Source organism: Poromitra crassiceps (genome assembly GCF_964638095.1).
Source record: "Poromitra crassiceps genome assembly, contig: HAP1_SCAFFOLD_447, whole genome shotgun sequence".
Taxonomy (NCBI): Eukaryota; Metazoa; Chordata; class Actinopteri; order Beryciformes; family Melamphaidae; genus Poromitra; species Poromitra crassiceps.
The window spans coordinates 51501-71975 of NW_028151960.1; the positions used below are offsets into that span (position 1 = coordinate 51501).

Consider the following 20475-nt stretch of genomic DNA (forward strand, 5'->3'; position numbering starts at 1 on the left):
TCTGGACGAGGAAGGAGCACGAATTGTAATGTTGAATTAACCAAGGACTAAAGCCTTGCACTTGTTGCAGGCTACATTTTAATTAAGCCCTACTTACCACTTTGGAATATGTTTTTATATATTCATTTTTGTGCTCTCAAGTAGCCTAGATACGTTGTTTGACCCCGCTGATCGATTGCAGCTGAATAGTGAGTGGAGACATATCACTAAACCGGCATAAAAAGGTTACATAAACGTCTCCAAAGCGCACGGTGCCGTGTGTGCAACGGAGCTGAGACTGACGTTGGGTTGGAATTGAAATGGTCATACAGCCTACTACATCTAAGCAATTTAATATGGGATCACCTGCACACAGGCGATCCCATATTAAGATGATTCATATCTAGGCTACTCCTGCATTTTGCAGCTGCAACTCTGTTGCTTTTGGCCTGTATGATGTGATTGAACTTCATATTTCCAGCATCATTATATGAAATATGGAGATATGCGACTCTGCTGACATTACAATAGCCATGTGACCACAAAATAGACTATTTTTTATAAATGAAATCTATGCCCGCACATACCGTGTCGATTCAGTTCAGAAGCATTTATTTTATTTTATTATCATTCTTTTTTTTTATTGATTAGCCTATAGGAATTATTCAATCAGTGTGACTAAACACATTGATTTTATTTTATTTTATTTTATTTTATTTTATTTTATTTGACGGTTACAAATTGAAATACAATATACTGAACAAAGTACAGACACGGATCATTATTATTCATTGAGCCTAAATGGTCTATAGCTACATACGGATTTTGGACTGAGATAGATTACACATTGCTTCCACAAAAGACTGTAGATAGAGAGCTGTAGATAGCCTACGAAACCGCTCTTCAAATAAATTACTGGTGTGGATAAAAGTGGTCACTTTAGACAGTCATTCGGGAACAGTAATAATATCCAACGCAGATTTGTATTTGCGGTTTCATTCAATGAGGAAATAGGCGTGTCTGGAGCTGTCGGAGTTGGAGCAGTCCATATTGCACTCTGATTGGCAGTTGTTAAAAACCACGCCTCTTTTGCGGGCACGAGCTCCAGTGCACGGGCATTTTCATGTGCACGCGCTGTCAGCTTGATTAGAAAAACCTGGTTCGAGTTAACGAGTGCCAATCGACGTTCGTAGTACAAGTTAACTACAATCGAGCTGATCTGGTTTAGACAAACCAGATCAAGGGACAGATCCTGGATCTTCTAATACAACATTCGTAGTACAGGCCTCTGGTGTCTGTTTGGCTGTTTTGGTCATCTTGATGAAAACATGGTTTGGATTTTCTCATACCGCTATACAATGCCTGCTCTCCGCGACACTATATTCTATATATATATATATATATATACAACCTGTTGCAGCAACTCAGACTAACAAAAAGCGCCACCCAATGATGTAATCTGTTACTGCAACTACACAATTTTCCTTTGGGTTATTATTATATTATTATGTTTTTGACCAATTATTACTATTCGTACTTCGTATTTATTGAGTTTTAAATGTCATGTTGGTGACAAAAAGCAAGCAGGGGCAACAGTATCACTGTCATCTAGGATGATGAAATGATCAAAGGTAAAAGCTAACAATAAAAGGGAAAAAACAGCAAGAAATAATATAGCACAACAGCAGATAAACAAAAAACAGCAACTAACAATATACAACATAACCACAACACACAAAAAAACAAAAATAAACAAGGAATGCCAAACCTGGTTAAAATAGATCAAAATACATTTAATTTCCAAAAGAGAATCAGGGTCACAACCATGAAAATAATCTTCCCATTTTTAGAAAGCCAACTGAGGTTGTGGGAAGACAATTTGTTACACCCAAATCAGACCTTTGGATTATTTTTCAGCAATTTCTAAATTACTTTTTTGTTTTGTTGCCAAAGTCGGCTGTTTTTAGCATTTACATTACTTTACGTCATTTGGCAGACGCTTTTATCCAAAGCGACTTACAATAACACATTTTTGTCAGCAATAGAGCAATCAACTATGCAACACAGTCTATGACAACTACAACCTCTGAAGGAACAGTGGTACAAGTTTAGTTAAGGTTTTTTTTTTTTTTTTAGAAAGATAGAGAAAGAAGTTAGATCAAGAAGGGCCCAGATGGAGCCTGAAAAGGTGTGTCTTTAGTCTTTTCCGAAAGATCAGCAGTGATTCAGCTGTCCTGACCGAAGGTGGAAGCTCGTTCCACCATTGAGGTGCCAGGGACGAGAAGAGTCGAGATCGGGATGAGCGACTTTTGAGCCCCTGAAGCGAGGGAGGGGCGAGGCGTCCTGCACTGGTGGAGGAGCGAAGGGAGCGCTTAGCGGTTAGGCCCATAGATTATTATATGGCAGTTAAGAGTTTGAAGAAAAACATATAGATTAATGTTTCACAGTGCCCAGTCAACCATACCAGGTCAGAGGTCACAGCCCTATCATGGTTAACTGGGTTTTGTTGCTGTTTCAGCACCAGCAGAAAGCCTCAACACATCTTCACGGCTGAAAAAGATACAATTGCTAAATGAATTAAAATATTTTAAATGTTTAGTTTGTAACTTTTGGTCACTAGTAGTATCCAAGCTGTGATCCAAATAATTGCTTTAAGGAATTAGATTCACTCAGTAGGATATCCCCACTAGTCTCGCGTGCTATGCTCATAATTGGCTCAGATATTTCCAACATAGCCTACAGATTACAAATAAACCTGGTCCATGTTCACAGCTTCAGGACTGAAATAGGAGACAGACACTGAAAAGACTTGATTAAAAAAAGGTATTGAAAGACTGGCTGGCTATTAGATTGTTTATTTTCTTGAGAAACCAAGAAAACGTATACAGTCATATAAGAGAGATTTGCACAAAAGTTAGTTCAAAGTTCTCACCTTTCATCTCATGAGAAAAAGACACATAGGATAGGAGGTCCACATAGGTGGCTCAATGCAAACATGGCACCAGCCCCAGCTTCATGATGTGTTATGAGCCCTTGTTGGTGCTGTCTAATTATTTAATGTAGCCTACATATTATTCTCGGTCTCTCCACCAGGCCGATACATATATACAGTATATACTGTACCAGTGAGTGGAACACTGCCTGTGCCCAATACGCCAAAAATAAAGTCCACAGTGGGACACACATTCAATAAACAGATATGAAAAACTTTAACAGCTCTGATGATAGAGGGCTAGCATTCTTGCTAATATGGAGGAGGTAAAATGCCCCTTCTACCTATACAACCCCAATTTTTAATATGTTATTTAACATGCCAGAATCCATTGAAAACCCTTTTGTTGAATTTTTTTAACTAATTGTTGTTGTTTAATGAATGAACGAATTTATTCGAGATGTATGTATGTATGTATATATATATATATATATACACACATACATACGATACACCAACAACAGTACAAAATAACTCAAGGATAGCACAATAAAGTCGTTAAACTTACATCCACTCCTAAGCCAATGAAACTGTGGACTAATTATAATGCTTTAATAAACATCAGCTTCTTTGTGGCTAAGATACGTACCGTTACAGTCATTCACTGCAATATGATCTCCACCACTCCAAGTGTGATCCACTCATCACACTTTAGTCATGACATTTAAAGGTTCTACTATTGATTAGGGCATTCACAGACTAGTCGACTAGTAAAACCACTAGTTGACACTGTGCTTAGTAGTCGACTAGTCGTTTTAGCAAAAAAAAAAATTTTTTTTTTTTTTAATCTTTAACACATTGAGTGCCAGCCATGTTTTCATTCCTGTAGGTAAGTTGTGCCAGGGGTGTTTTTGACGATTCTGGCTCATTTTAGAACAGCCGAGGATTCTTTTCTGTTAAGAATTCATGAACACCCTTCCGGTTGAGCGGAATGAGGGAGACAGCGCTGTGAAGTGCTCTCTCCATACCCCCCCTAAAAAACATGCTGTTTTAAACGATATGTCCGAAATAAATCGTCGGATATAAATTGGATAAAGGTGGCATGGACTTGAGCTCGGGTGTAGTTACACAGAAGTCGATACCTAAACAGAAAAAACCAAGGAAAGGTAACGCGCTGCAAACAACAAACACAGCTGCGAGCATGGCGGAGAAGGAAGACGCCGCCAGGAAAAGCATGGAGAGTTTGGTGCGGAGCATAAAAGAAGATATCGTGGCACAAATAAACGAGTTCAGATCAGAATTTCAACAACGTTCTGACGAGACAAAAGAGGACATCTCCAAGTTAAGAACCGAGGTGAGAGAGATGCAGACGGCGTTAAACAGCGCAAAGGAGGACGTCTCGGCAGCCGAACAAAGAATTGCGAACTTGGAAGAAAGAGAGACAACTAATATATCGGCTTTGACACATCTCTTGCAACAAGGAAAATACGTGGCTGAAAAACTGGAATATTTGGAAAATAAGTCGAGACAGAACAATTTAAGAATCCACCAGGTAAAGGAGGAGACGGAAGGAGACGACATGGTGAAATTCTTAAATGGTCTCATATCAGAGAAACTGGAGATTCCAGTCGAGCAACTGAACATTGTAGCTGCACACCGTTCGTATCAGAGAAAACCCACACAAAGTGGAGCGACACCACGTTCAATAGTAGTTAGATTCTTAATGTGGGACACTCGTCAAAAAGTCCTTCGTTCCGCATGGGCTAAGAAAGAAATAACACACGAGGGCAGTCGAATTTATTTTGACCAGGACTTCTCATCTAAAATACAGAAAGAGAGAAGCCAATATGCTCCACTAAGAAGAGAGCTCCGTGAGAAAGGAGTGAAGTCGCATATTATCTATCCAGCAAAGCTACGAGTTTTTGGAGATGGAGGAGCGCAGACGTATAACACAGCGAGGGAAGCAGCCGCAGCCCTCCGAGAGCAAGGCACTATCAGCGGGCCTCAACACCTGCCTGAGCAGGACGACTCAACACCCAGGACCCTAGATGGTCAACCAGCAGCGCCGTTCCAACAGCATATGAGACCGGGGGCCCACAAGACAACCGCAGATCTACTGAGGGAGCTGCGGGGTAAGCCTTAACCACGAAGGTACTATGACGGAGCGTCGCCCCCCCCCCACTCTCTCTTTCTCTCCCTCTCTTTCTTGTCCTACCTCTACCTTTTACACACACACACACACACACACACACGAAATATAGTGAACCACTAAGCACACTCTATGGAACCGTGAAGAAACTCTATGAAGGACTGATGGAATGTGGCTCTACAGAATTGACTATAAAGATGCAGCTGCACATGTGTGCTGTCCATGCACGCACACACACACACACACACACACACATACACACGCACGCACACACACACACACACACACACACACACACACACACACACACACACACACACACACACATACCTGGAAGCACAGTGAACCATGGCCTAAGGAGTTACAGTGATCTATGATGATTAATGCAGAGACTTTTTGAACATGACAACGACGGACTATTTATTTTCTATTTTTTTTGTTTGTTTTTGTTTATTTCTCTGTAAAGGAAAATAAGTTAGAAAGTGAGATAAGACTCATGTGTTTATTACTAATTACTGATCACTCCTATAGAATAAGGGTGGAGAGCCGACATGTCAATTTACAATGTAATATTATAGGCTACCTAGCCCTGTTTTGTATCTCCCCTGTTCTCCTTGACCCCCCCCCCCCCCTTCTTTCTCAGGCATAACACTTCAAGAGTAGTAATTCTCAAAGGAGGAAAAGACAAGGAGAACATAAGCCTAAAGTTTAAATCAAAGGGCAGACCACCTGGCTTAATTTTGTTTTGGGGTTGTTTTTTGTTTTTTATACTACTTCCAGATGTTTTGCCAATATTTGACATTACAAGTAATCAATAATAGTAAGAGGGAGAGACTCAGAGTAAAATATGTAAGGGGAGGAAAAACTAACCTGTAAAGGAACTAGTTTGAAAAATAAGCCACCTAGACATGTGGGGGGGGGGGGGGTGCAAAATTACAGCGATCTACAACGCAGATTCCTTCGTCTGGGAAACTGTAGTCGCTTCTTCATTAGGGGCACTTTTGGAGGAAAAGCCCCAGATTCCCATTTATATTTAGGGAATCTTTATCCGTTTGGCAGTCTCATAGTGACTGCCACCTTTGGAAGTCACTGATTTTTTTTTGTTTTCTTTTTTGTTCTTGTATTTTGCTTATTTTGTTTTGGTATGTTGCTTGTATGTTATCCACTTACTCACGTTGCTGTCAATCATAAGGTCAGATATTTGGAAAATGGAGTCATTAAAGACCCCTTATATAACATGGACTATAAATTGAATGGTAAATTACCTTATATGTTAACCCCCTCCAATAAATGAAAACTTTAAAGATAATCTCATATAATGTGAACGGTATCAACAACCCAATTAAGCGTAAGAAGCTGTTACAACAATTAAAAAAGGAAGCAGGAGAAATAATCTTCCTACAGGAAACACACTTAGTGAAAATAGAACATGAAAAACTAAAGAAATTTACAAACGCTCAGGTTTATCATTCATCATATAAGTCTTCAAGAAGGGGCGTTGCTATTTTAATAATGCCCCAAATAGCTTTTACTTTGGACAAGTTGATTGCAGATAAGGAAGGAAGATATGTAATGATAGTCGGAAAGATTGATGAGGTAATGGTTTCATTTATGAATGTTTACAATCCCCCTGAAGAAGGCCCGGACTTAATCAAAAAGGTTGTAGAAATAATAGTTTTAGAAAGTAGAGGAATGACAATCACTGCAGGTGATCTAAATCTAATTATGGACCCAAGTATGGATACACAAAGTGGTAGACAGCATAGCTCAGACCAAGCTGCTAAAATAATGAGAGGAGCAGTCAAGGAATTAGGGTTGATAGACGTGTGGAGGACTCTTCACCCGAAAGAAAGAGATTACACTTTCTTCTCAAAAGTATACGGTAAATACTCAAGATTAGATTATTTTTTTCTGTTTAAGAACCACCTGTCAAGTGTAATAGAATGCAACATAAATTTAATTACACTTTCAGACCACGCTTTGATAACTATGAAACTGAATCTTGACTTGAAAAGGGGCCGGACAGTATGGAGGCTAAATAACTCCCTGATACAAATGGTAGACTTTAAGATTAAAATAAGATCAATTATAAAAAATTACTTAGAAATTAACGATACAGAAGAAGTCTCCCCTGTAATATTGTGGGAGGGAGCAAAAGTAGTATTGAGAGGGGAAATTATTTCATTTGCATCATACAAGAAGAAACAGAGGGAAAAAAGAGTAAAGGAAATGGAACAATCAATAAAGATTTTGGAATTGAAACATAAGGCTAAAGGAAACAGTTCTGACTTGTGCTCTCTGAATGAACTAAGGAAAGAATATGACCGATTACTAACAGATAAGGTAGAGAAATCATTGATATTTACTAAACAACAATACTTTGATAGCGGAGCAAAAGCAATGAAAATCTTGGCTTATAAATTAAAAAAACAACAGATAAAATCAAACATTGCTTTTATCAAAGATCAAACCAGGAATACAATTGTTAAAGGCAAACAAGAAATAGCTCAAGAGTTTGCAAAGTACTACAAACAACTGTATAGTCCTGATGACAATCTGCTCCCTCGAAATAGAATCAGGGAATATCTATCTGGGATAGAATTGCCGCAGTTAACTGAAAGACAAAATAATGACCTGACGCTACCAATTACAATGGATGAGATTAAAATAGTTATAAATAAGTTAAAAAAGGGTAAATGCCCAGGGAGCGACGGGTACACAGGGGAATTTTATAGGGAATTTGTCATAGAATTACTGCCAATTTTAGAAAAAACTTTTAACTGGGCGTTGGACCACGGTCAGTGGCCAAATACATGGTGTAACTCCATAATTACAGTTATACACAAAGATAATAAGGACCCTACGGACTGTGGATCATATAGACCAATAACTCTTTTGAATGTAGACCAAAAACTATTAAGTAGCATCATAGCAAATAGACTGTCAAAGATTATTCCGCATATTATAAACCCAGACCAAACAGGCTTTATCCCAGATAGATATCTTTGTGATAATGTTAGACGGACTTTGAATATAATAGATTACTCACAGAAAAAGAATATTCAAACACTGATTCTTACCTTAGACGCTGAGAAAGCCTTCGATAGGGTGTCATGGACATTTATTTTAGAAACATGTATTAAGTTTGGCTTCCATGACACTTTTATCAAATGGCTTCAAGCAATGTATAAAACATCAAGAGCACAGGTCAGAACAAATGGAACCCTCTCAGACAGCTTTGAGCTAAAACGGGGGACAAAACAAGGGGATCCATTGTCTTCTTTAATTTTTGCAATTTGTATCGAACCTCTGGCAGAATACATCAGGATGTTTGATGAAATCGAAGGGGTGAAAATAGCAGAGGACCAGCACAAATTGGCGTTATACGCAGACGATGTGGTCCTGTATCTCACAAACTTAGAGAAATCATTACCAGCACTTATGCAAACTATTAATGATTATGGTCTAGCTTCTGGCTATAAGTTAAACATGCAGAAATGTGAAGCAATGGTTGTAGGAGCCCCTGTTAGCAGAGAACTGAAAGAAAAATATCTATGGCAATGGGACAAGGACAAAGTGAAATATTTGGGTATTGTTATACCAAAGAATATTAAGTTAATTTATGAATCGAATTATAACTGTCTTGAAGTACAAATTAGACAAGACCTAAACCGGTGGAGAACTGCTATTCTATCGTTGGGTGGAAAAATAGATGCAATCAGAATGAATGTACTCCCCAGGTTTCTGTTTTTATTTCAGACATTACCTGTGTGTATAAGTGCAAATGTCTTTAAAACATGGGATAGAATGTTAAGTAAATTTGTGTGGGATGATAAAAAACCGAGAGTTAAAATGAAGACACTTAAAATGGCTAAAGAGAAGGGAGGACTTGCTCTTCCCAATCTAAAACACTACTACTATGCAGCTCAAATGCAGTCAACACGCACTTGGTTAAATGACAATTCTGAAGCAAGGTGGAGGTCGATTGAGAAGCATATGTGTCATATTTCAATAAAAAACATACTTTTTTGTACAGAGAACCCACGAAAGACAAAAGTAACAGACAGTTCATTGATCAGAAATACTTTGGAGACTTGGAGTCGAATTAAGAGAAATTTTGAAATAAGGGATGATCTTATTGCACTGAGAGAGATACAGGAGGACCCCGATTTCACTCCCAATACTCATGGTATAACTTTTAATATATGGGCACAGAAAGGACTGACTATAGTTGGACAATGTCTAAATGAGAATGGAATCATGTCATTTGAATCCTTAAAGCAACTTTATGATTTACCACACTCCCACCTCTTCCGATATTTACAAATAAGAAGTTACATTCAGAAAAGTAAAATAAGAGGGAAGACTAGAAATACGCTTCATCCACTGGTTAAATTTTTGGTAAATAATTATGGCAAGGTCAGAATACCACACCAAATCTCAGCAGTTTATGCTATTTTAGAAAATAGCCATAAGCAACAAGACACAAAGGCAAAACTAAAATGGGAAGAAGAACTTAATACAAACATATCGGAGGTCATTTGGAAGGAAATGAACCGGAATGTACACACGACGACAGCCTCTCCTTATTGGAGAGAGTATGCATGGAAAATACAATCACGGTACTTTATAACACCAGTACAACAAGCTAAATATAACGGTAACACCTTGCCAAACTGTTGGAGGGAGTGTGGTGAACCTTATGCCAACTTTGGCCACATCTTTTGGTTTTGCCCAGTATTACAACCGTTTTGGAACAATATACAGAAGGAAATTAACACCATCTTAAGGACTGCCATCCATCTGAATGTAAACTCTGTGTTGTTGGGCAGAACGGTGGAAGAAATAAAAAATAAAAATGACAAATACCTAGCGAGGATACTGCGTATAACAGCTCTGAAGCAAATAACAAGAAATTGGCTTCAAAAAATTAGCCCTTCGGCAAACAAATGGAGAGAAACGGTTCAACAAATTTACCAGATGGAGTATCTAACTTATAAGATTCGGGGGAATCTGATACTATTTGAAGATAGATGGTCTAACTGGTCAAATTACTATCAGGCGGTTAAGTAATCTCTCTCAGTGTAAATAGACAAAATACCAATAATGACCTGAAATGTGTGAATTGATGTTTCATATACCAATGTCGACAGTCACATAGGGGAGCACTATTTATTTTTTTTGTATTTTATTTTATTTTACTTGTATTTGTATTTTTATTCTTATTTTATTTATTTTTGTCTTCTTTTTTCTTTTCCTTTCTTTTCTTTTTCTCTTTTATGTCTACAGGCACTTTGCATTTGTACTTGTATCTGTAGGTTACGTGGAGCATCACAGGGTGAAGCATACACCCATGTTATGTATGGAATGTATGTTATGTATGTATGTTTATAAGCATTTCTTTGTCTTTATTTTATTTACAAAAAAAGAAAAAAAATTGCCATCATTACAAAATAATATGAGCAAGATGTAACGTATATAAATACAAGATGACAATAAAAAGTATAAAAAAAAAAAGAATTCATGAACACCAATCATCTAAAAATAACTAATAGAATGTGTGCTTTCTCTGTCTAAAAGAGTTAGTTTGCAGAGTTAGTAGTTATGTAGATATTAGCCGTTGAGTACAGCATGGTTTCAGCGTCTGGAAATTTATTCAGAGATAAATGGCTTTTTGTGAAACAGTCACTTTAACCATTCATTTTTGGCATCAGTAAGACCGTCAGACATTCTAAACAATAGTTTTGAACAGTAATTTCCTCCATAACAACAGGAAACACCCCTCTCATTCAAACTCCTCCCTCCGTGTGTCTTCTCCTCCTTCCTCCTGGCTCTAACAGCGGGCGTGTCAGAAGCGCGTTGCTGCTGCCTGCCTGCCTGTCTGCCTGTCGGGCAAGACGAGTCTGAAATGGATTACCGTACTGTAAAATCGCGTCGCCATTTCCTTGAATGGCTTGCTCCCGCGGTGTGTGTGTGTGTGTGTGTGTGTGTGTGTGTGTGTGTTCGCGCGTTGCTCCGCGGCTCTGGGGGGAAGGGATCTCTGTCCGTTCTGTGTGTGTGTCTCCGGGCTTCTGACTGTAAAATCGGCAAGCCATTTCCGCGGGAGGCGGCTGCTTTTGGTCCCGTGGCTTTTGGGTCCCGTGGCTGTGGCTTCTCTCTGTCTCTGTCGCCACTTAGTGGTCGGTAAAATAGATTACACACATGCTCTTGCTCCAAATAGTTATCTCGAAGATGTAAAAGGGGTTGATTGATGTCCCACCGTCAAAAAAAAAAAATGTTTATGTAAGACGAGTTAGCTCGTCCTTGGCACTTAAGCGCTGGATTATGTAAGACGAGTTAGGTCGTCTATGGCACTTAATGAGTTAAGAAAGAACATGAGGTATTTACACGACATACATGGACTATCATATCCCATATCCCCCACAAAGAACATCAAAACACAACAAAACAAAACAAGAAAACTGCATAAGATACACAATAATCCAAGAACAAACAAGACTATTGGACAAACAACCAAACAAAAACAATGCATTCAAAGTAAATACATACAGTAGATCTTGCCCTGTTGGCAGCTAGGAAATGCATAGCTTTAAATTGGAATCCCCCAGCTGTAGTTCACTGGTGGAATGAACTCTCAAGCTACCATACGTTGGATAACATTTACTACAAGAGCAAAGGCAGATTCTTAGACATCCCCAAAATATGGCAACCACATACAGAGTTTGACTTTAAGAACTTTTTACCCCAGTGTCATTAGGCTTATCAGGATAGGAGCTGAATGCATTGTTTTTGTTTGGTTGTTTGTCCAATAGTCTTGTTTGTTCTTGGATTATTGTGTATCTTGTGCAGTTTTCTTGTTTTGTTTTGTTGTGTTTTGATGTTCTTTGTGGGGGATATGGGATATGATAGTCCATGTATGTCGTGTAAATACCTCATGTTATTTCTTAAAGATAAAAAAATATATATATATATATATTTTTTTTTAAACGGTTAGTCGACTAGTCGACTACCTGTAGGGACCACTAGTCGACTAGTAAAATTCACTAGTCGTGAATGCCCTACTATTGATAACAAATAATTTGGAAAAAATGATACATCCACTAAGCCTTTAGAAAGGTGTGGAATTATATATGTATATATACTGTATGTGTGTGTATATATATATATATATATATATATACCGTAAATTTCGGACTATAAGCCGCGGCTTTCCCCCCGTTTTTTGGCCCTGCGGCTTATATAACGGTGCGGCTTATCTATGGATTTTTTCGAAAAAAAAAAAAAAAAAACAGAATTCTCTCTTCTTTAGCACTCTTTCTAACTATAAATCCACTTCTGTTTTAATTTCCTCTCTTGCCCTCTTTTCACCACACCGCGGACACTGTGTGCACTGTAAAAAACTAGAACGACCGCAACGCAGACTTATGCCTCCGCCATGAGTTCATTCTGGAGTCCAAATCGCCATTTGAGGCAAATTGGAAGAGATTCCGTCTAGGCGCTCCGGTGATGTTGCGTTACAGAGCTTGGAAATTGGGTGTGTGAGAGGTCACAGTGACCTTGAACTTTGACCACCAAAATGTAATCAGTTCATCCTTGAGTCCAAGTCGATGTTTGAGACAAGTTTGATTAAATTCCGTCAAGGCATTCCTGAGATATCGCGTTAACAAGCTTGAAAATGGCGCTCGAGAGCTCACCTTGACCTTTGACCTTTGACCACCAAAATCTAATCAGATCATCCTTGAGTCTAAGGCGATGTTTGAGGCAAATTTAATGAAATTCCGTCAAGGCATTCGTGAGATATCGCGTTAACAAGCTGGAAATGGCGTTTGAGAGGTCACAGTGACCTTGACCTTTGACTTTTGACCACCAAAATGTAATCAGTTCATCCTTGAGTCCAAGTCGATGTTTGAGACAAGTTTGATTAAATTCCGTCAAGGCATTCCTGAGATATCGCGTTAACAAGCTTGAAAATGGCGTTCAAGAGGTCACAGTGACCTTGACCTTTGACCACCAAAATCTAATCAGTTCATCCTTGAGTCCAAGTCGATGTTTGAGACAAGTTTGATTAAATTCCGTCAAGGCATTCCTGAGATATCGCGTTAACAAGCTTGAAAATGGCGTTCGAGAGGTCACAGTGACCTTGACCTTTGACCTTTGACCACCAAAATCTAATCAGATCATCCTTGAGCCTAAGTGAATGTTTAAGGCGAATCTGATGAAATTCCGTCCAAGCGTTCCTCAGATATCGCGTTAACAAGCTTGAAAATGGCGTTGGAGAGGTCACAGTGACCTTGACCTTTGACCACCAAAATCTAATCAGATCATCCTTGAGCCTAAGTGAATGTTTAAGGCGAATCTGATGAAATTCCGTCCAAGCGTTCCTCAGATATCGCGTTAACAAGCTTGAAAATGGCGTTCGAGAGGTCACAGTGACCTTGACCTTTGACCTTTGACCACCAAAATCTAATCAGATCATCCTTGAGCCTAAGTGAATGTTTAAGGCGAATCTGATGAAATTCCGTCCAGGCGTTCCTCAGATATCGTGTTAACAAACATCGTACGGACAGCATTACGTACGGACGGACAACCCGGATCCATAATGCCTCCGGCCTGGCTATCGCCGGCGGAGGCATAAAAACACAGGTGGTGTTGTGTTATGTTGTTTTGTTGAAATGTTAATAAATGGGAGCTTCCTCAAACAGCCATCTCTTTCCCGACAATCCCCTCTGTGCATGACCCCTTACATATGGTAATTAAACATTAAAACACAATTAAAAAAAAAAAAAAAAAAAAAAAAAAACATTAAAACACCTGCGGCTTATAGTCCGGTGCGGCTTATATATGTAACAAACAGGCAATTTTGCTGCTGCGGCTTATAGTGCGGAAATTACGGTATATATATATATATATATATATATATATATATATATATATAATGTACTGTATATACACACATATATATACAAGACACACACACACACTTGGGGAGTACGCCGCCGGGAACCCGATGAGTGCAGTGCTGAATTTCAGACATGCGCATAGTCATAGTACCACCTACTGCCAACACAAAAAGCAGTTCATCTCGAGAACCGTCGATCCAATCGACTTCAAACTTGGGGAGTGCGCAGCTGTGGACCCGACAGAGTGCAGTGCCACATTCTGGTACGTGCATAGTCATAGTGCCAACTACTGGCAACACACACAAAACAAGTATCTCAAAAGCCGTCGATCAGATCGACTTCAAACCTGGGGGATGCGCTGCAGGGGACCCGACAGAGTGCAGTGCCAAATTGCGGCATGAGTTTGGTCACACCCCAAAAAAAAAGTGTGCCGATGGCACATCGTCTCCAGAGTCTCCACCCTATATATTATGATGCTGAATTAATAATTGAAAAAAATGTCTGGCTCAAAATGAACTGTTCTGTTTATGTCTGTGTTTCTGAGGTTGATATTAATTGTTTCTTGAATCTACAGGCAATAAACCAAAACTAGCCTGGTAAACCAGCCCATCGCGTGAACTCACATTTCATTTGGTTCTGCGAGACCGTCTGGCCCCAAGGCCTGGGAGGGTGTTGAGCAGAAGCTGCAAAGTGGATGAGCCAATCAGCGACTGCGCTCAGTGCCCTGTGAATGACAGCGCAAGTTGGCCAATCAGGAACGCCACTAGCAGTGCACTAACAAAACAGTAATGGCCGCCTCCTTGCCTGTCCACCTGGAGGAGTAATGTCAGCGTTTGCCTAGTTTAAACAGCCATAAAGTGGAGTTATTGCAGAAATAGACTCAATAAGAACAATTAAACAAGTACAGGAGTATCGCCGCAACAGCAGAGTTTCTCGGTGGAAAATATGTTTTTGCCGTTCTCCCGAGTGGATTTGGGTTTGACTGGATCCAACGCTGATTGGCTGAAGGAGTTGTCTGTCAAGGCAAGTACACCCGCCCACTGCGATACACTGAGAGAAAGCTTGGGGTCAGCCCATCTCACAGAACCAAATTAAATGTGAGTTCACGTGATGGGCTGGTTTACCTGGCTAGGTTCTGTTTCTGAGCAACAACTGTGCTGTGATGTGAATGCAATGGAAGGGGGAGTCTGACATCTAGAAAGTTATCAATGTTGAATGTTAAGTTAAGTTAATTTAAGTTAAGTTATCCTTTATTTATCCCCATGGGGAAATTCATCCTCTGCATTTGACCCATCCTCTACTAGGAACCTTCCTAGAACTAGGAGCAGTGGGCACGCAGTGCAGCGACCGGGGACCAACTCCAGTTCTTTCGCCATTGCCTTGGTCAGGGGCACTGACAGGAGTATTAACCCTAACATACATGTCTTTGATGTTTGATGTTATCAATAGCACCTTTTAACATTTTATTCTCTTGTTTTTTTCTTTTCCAGGTACTACTCAATATTGGGAATATGTGTTACTTGTTAGCATTCCTGAAAGCAATTAGTACTGGTGAAACAAAGTGGCTTTTTCAAGACAACCTCCACAATGTAACAAGCGCCCAGTGAAAACAAACTTAACACACAAATGTAAGGTCAAGTTAGGACATATTTTACATCATTAATATTTAATTAAACTCTAATGACATTTTTAGTGACAGTTTAAATGTTAAGCATTAGTAATATCACACTCAAGTAGGCTCAACTTTTGATATAATTAACATGTGATTGATACATATTGATACATGCATGATTGATACACTCACACAGGCAGTGTATCAGTTCAATGATCAGTGTTCAGTCATGATCACGTCCATTTATTACTTATTAATCAGAACACAAATACTGGAATCAAATGTCTCCTGTCTCGGCTGACTTTCAACAATTCTGCTTTTACAGAAAAACATGAAACAAATTGTGTTAACGTCATCTTAGACACAGGAGAATAATGATTAACTGTCATGTTACTGTAACGCTGCTGTTAGAATAATGATTAACTGTCATGTTACTGTAACGCTGCTGTTGAAGAATGATCTCAGGAAAAGCCACGCCGTGTCAATGTGTTGATCTCAGGCGGCGGCGATGGAATCATCGTCCAACTGTCGACCCTGAGGCTGAAAAGCAAACAAAAAACAAACATGCAAATACAAATCCAACCAATCAGCATCTGCCATTTTATTACTCATTAAGATGTGAAATCGACTTTGTTTCTGTGTATGTGTGTGTACATTATGGAGTATGAAAGTGTATACATAGATGGTCCGCAATTAAATTTTTACCAAATGGCCTGCAGTATTAAAGCCCCAATCAATAACCTTTTCACCTTAATATAACAGCTCTTTAGTCATTGATGGTACAGTGAAATGTCACCTCTATTGGTCACACAGCGCCCTCTAAAGGCCTCTCCTGGGACTAAGCAGTTGTGTACCTGGCTGCGTCCCGGAGGCAAGATGCGCGCATGCGCTCTACAGCGGGAGCGTTGTGTTCATGAAAACAAGGAAGTAACTCCTGTGGATTTGCTACGAAAATGACGTTTCACGTAAGAATGGATTATTATTTCATCATGTGGTGAGTACCCGATGTCACAACATGTACATGGAGCTTTCTGGCGCTGTGTTTTGTTGACGTTGAACGGCGATATCGATAACGATGCTATTGCACCCAGAGGACGCTGTTTCCCCAATAGCAAAACTTGGAAAAGTTGCTGAATGGGGCTTTAATTAAACACCAAACCGCGGTGGTACAAAGGCTACTCACCAGGGGGCGCACAGCCTTCTAAGTGTGTGTAATGTATATATTAGAAAGAGGTGTTATGGCTGAAGCCCTGGGTGGGGTTGGTGTGTGTGTGTGTGTGTGTGTGTGCGTGTGTGTGTGCGTGTGTGTGTGTGTACCTTGACAAAGATGCGTTGGGCCAGGAAGTGCCACACTCTTTGCGTGTGTGTGTGTGTGTGTGTGTGTGTGTGTGTGTGTGTGTGTGTGTACCTTGACAAAGATGCGTTGGGGCAGGAAGCGGCGCAGTGTGTGTGTGTGTGTGTGTGTGTGTGTGTGTGTGTGTGTGTGTGTGTGTGTACCTTGACAAAGATGCGTTGGGGCAGGAAGTGCCACACTCTGTGTGTGTGTGTGTGTGTGTGTGTGTGTGTGTGTACCTTGACAAAGATGCGTTGGGGCAGGAAGCGGCGCAGTGTGTGTGGGCTGGCAGTGGGGCAGCGGGGCAGGCTGATGTTCAGCTGGGGGAGGGTTTGATACCCGGCCATCAGAGGGTAATAGTTATACAGCATCTGCTGCTCGGAGCCGGGCAGGATACGCAGACGCACCTGTACACACACACACACACACACACACACACACATAAGTACACACACACAGACACACACACACACACGAGAGCACGTCAGCAGGCAGACACACAGTTTAATGCATCTTTCTGTCCATGTATTTATTTGTGACTAAATTACTGCAGGGTGACAACAATCCAGATCCAATTTGAGACCAATTTCGCCCAATTTAGGATGGAAGCAGATTTGGTAACATAATGCTGTCGTCTGTTATGCTGTAGCATAATCGATTCAATGTCAGTTCAAAAGCGGCTTTGGACTTTCTGAAATGTTAAAAAACAGTCCACCATAACTTTGTTTCTCCCTGAAAAGTTTGAAAAACTCAACAGGAATGTCTCTTTCCAGAAATCATATCCTGGTTGCTCAATGTAATCTACATACCTTATAGAGAGCTCCAGGGATGACGTATTTTTGTAGGCTGAATGCGGAAGTCCCGAACTTCCTGGTTCTTCACTGTTTCTGTCTATGGGATTTTTGAATGGGTTTTTGGCGCGATGCTTCAAATAATGTCTGTGGGCAACGCAAGTTTAATCAAACGCGAACCAAGGTTCAGCGGGATAATCTTCACACATGAGGACCACTTTCATGAGTTTTGAAGCGTAACTGCGAGCCCTAGAGGTAAAAAGCTTGTGCTAAGCTAATCCAGAACTACACACTGTCGCATAGGCGTCCACGCATTGATTGCGAGAGAAAGAATTTCCGCGTTCACTCGTGATGACGTATAATATCCGCGTCGACATTGTAGTCTCATTTAGCCGTTTGCTAGCTAGCCACCCTTTTAACGGCACATAAAAGCTTCAAAACTCATAAAAGTGGTCTTCATGTGTGAAGATGATATTACTAAACACTGGTTCGCATTTGATTAAGCCAGCGTTGCCCAGAGAGATTGTTAGAAGCATCGCGCCAAAAACCCATTCAAAACTACCATAGGCGAAAACTGTGAAGAACCAGGGCTGTTAGCATCGATGATTTCCGGACTCGTTCCTGGAGCTCTCTATAGTAAGCAGTTTCATGTAGGAACAATGTTCTTGTTGGGGGCGGCTGTAGCTCAGGAGGTAGAGCGGGTCATCACTAATCGCTTTGGATGAAAGAGGTCGGTGGTTTGATTCCCGGCTCCTCCAGTCTGCATGTCGAAGTGTCCTTGGGCAAGACACTGAACCCCAAATTGCTCCCGTTGGTGTGCCAGCACCCTGCGTGGCAGCCTGCCACCATCGGTGTATGAATGGGTGAATGTACCTACTGACTGTAAAGCGCTTTGGATAAAAGCGCTGTATAAATGCAGGCCATTTACCATTTACCACTTTCAACCAAACTACACCCACTAGCTGCTAGCTAGCTGCTGGTAGCTGCAGTTTCATGTAGGAACTAGCTAGCAGCTAGTGGGTGTAGTTTGGTTGAAAGAAAATAGTTCCGACATTAAACTGCTCATAACAAGGTCTGTGCATTATCTTGAGCAACCGGGTCATGATTTCTGGAAAGAGACGTTGCTGTTGAGTTTTTGAAATGTATTTTGTGTGTGCTTTGAGCACAACAAGCCGAGTGTCATCCAGTTCCATTGTATTGGAGAGAAGGCAGGAATTTCTAGGCCCGATATCTCCAAAACTCAGGCAACTAACACAAAATGATCTATATGGATAAATAGCACTTTTGGATTTTAGGGTGAACTGTCCCTTTAACAGTGGACTGGAGTCTCAGCTCACCTGTTTGAGTCCAGAGAACATGAAGGCATCAGAGGGTTCCACAGCCATCTCCACCTCCTGGACCAGAGACGTTCTGTTCTGGATGTGGTACCGCACCGCCAGAGACTCTCTGACCCGCCCAAACGATGGCAGCTCTTCACACACACAGACACGCATGCACGCACACGCACGCACGCACGCACACACACACACACACACACACACACACACACACACACACACACACACACACACACACACACACACACACACACACACACACACACACAGGCATATGGAAATATGGTTAATATATCAGAATCAGAATCAGAATCACTTTTATTGCCACAGTATGCAAGTTACATACGAGGAATTTGTCTTAGTGTCTGTATGCAGCGTAGCGGTTACATCAATATACAGAGATAAGAAGTAGGAAGATAACTAACGGCAAATGTATCAAGTGTTGAAACGTCTTTTTGTGAGTTTGACTCAATATCTGGCATGTATTTGCAACATTTCTACATAAGCATAACGTGTCATAAATGGCTAGGCAGTAGATAGTATAGTATAGTATAGTATAATATAGTATAATATAGTATAATATAGTATAGTATAGTATAGTATAATCTATAGGCAGTAGGCATACGGACATGGAGTGTAAAAACTATTCATTGCAGCAACATATTATACTGACCAGCATGGACGTATAGAGGGACCGTCTCCAGCATGACATGAGGCAGAGTCACTGTGGTCTGGACCAGAGGACTGTCTGGACCGGACGACTGTCTGTTAACAGAAGGGTACAATAAAGTTCACATGCTATTTTTTAACTGTATCAAACATGTCTCATGGGTCTTTAAAACAAGGTTATCAATTCTGTTGCAAAATAATAAAAAAATTCAAATCCAGCCTCAGTGGGACTTCTCTATGTGCTCTGTCTCTCCCCTCATTAACTATGTGCTCTGTCTCTATGTGCTGCGTGATTTCTAACCCCACATAGTTAGTTAAGTTAAGTTATCCTTTATTTATCCCCTTGGGGAAATTCATCCTCTGCATTTGACCCATCCTCTACTAGGAACCTTCCTAGAACTAGGAGCAGTGGGCAGCCACTGTGCAGCGCCCGGGGACCAACTCCAGTTCTTTTGCCAGTACCTTGGTCAGGGGCACTGACAGGAGTATTAACCCTAACATACATGTCTTTCTTTGGTGAAGGGAGGAAACCGGAGCACCCGGAGAAAACCCACACGGACACGGGGAGAACATGCAAACTCCACACAGAAAGGACCTGGGACGACCGGGGTTCGAACCCGGGACCTTCTTGCTGTGAGGCAACAGTGTTAACCACTGAGCCACCGTGCCGTCCAGATGGGATAAGCAATAACCACGCCCTGTGGCGCTGGGATTGGCCAGGAGCATTGAAGCTTGGGACTAAAGCACCTGGGGTTTTTCATCTTTTAAAATAA

General features: G+C 40.7%; 1 protein-coding gene across 1 annotated transcript in view; it reads right to left on the minus strand.

Moving 5' to 3' along the window:
- Nucleotides 1–15613: 15613 nt before the first annotated feature.
- LOC310771226 (trafficking protein particle complex subunit 11-like) overlaps nucleotides 15614–20475 on the minus strand; it is a 54647-nt gene continuing 49785 nt past the window's right edge. Inside the window, exons 27-30 of the mRNA XM_083663882.1 lie at nucleotides 19707–19798; nucleotides 19034–19167; nucleotides 17145–17312; nucleotides 15614–16112 (exon numbers count right to left, since the gene is read on the minus strand). Of these exons, the coding sequence (XP_083520008.1) occupies nucleotides 16068–16112; nucleotides 17145–17312; nucleotides 19034–19167; nucleotides 19707–19798 (439 nt within the window). The 3' untranslated portion in view covers nucleotides 15614–16067. The remainder of the gene's footprint in view (nucleotides 16113–17144; nucleotides 17313–19033; nucleotides 19168–19706; nucleotides 19799–20475) is intronic.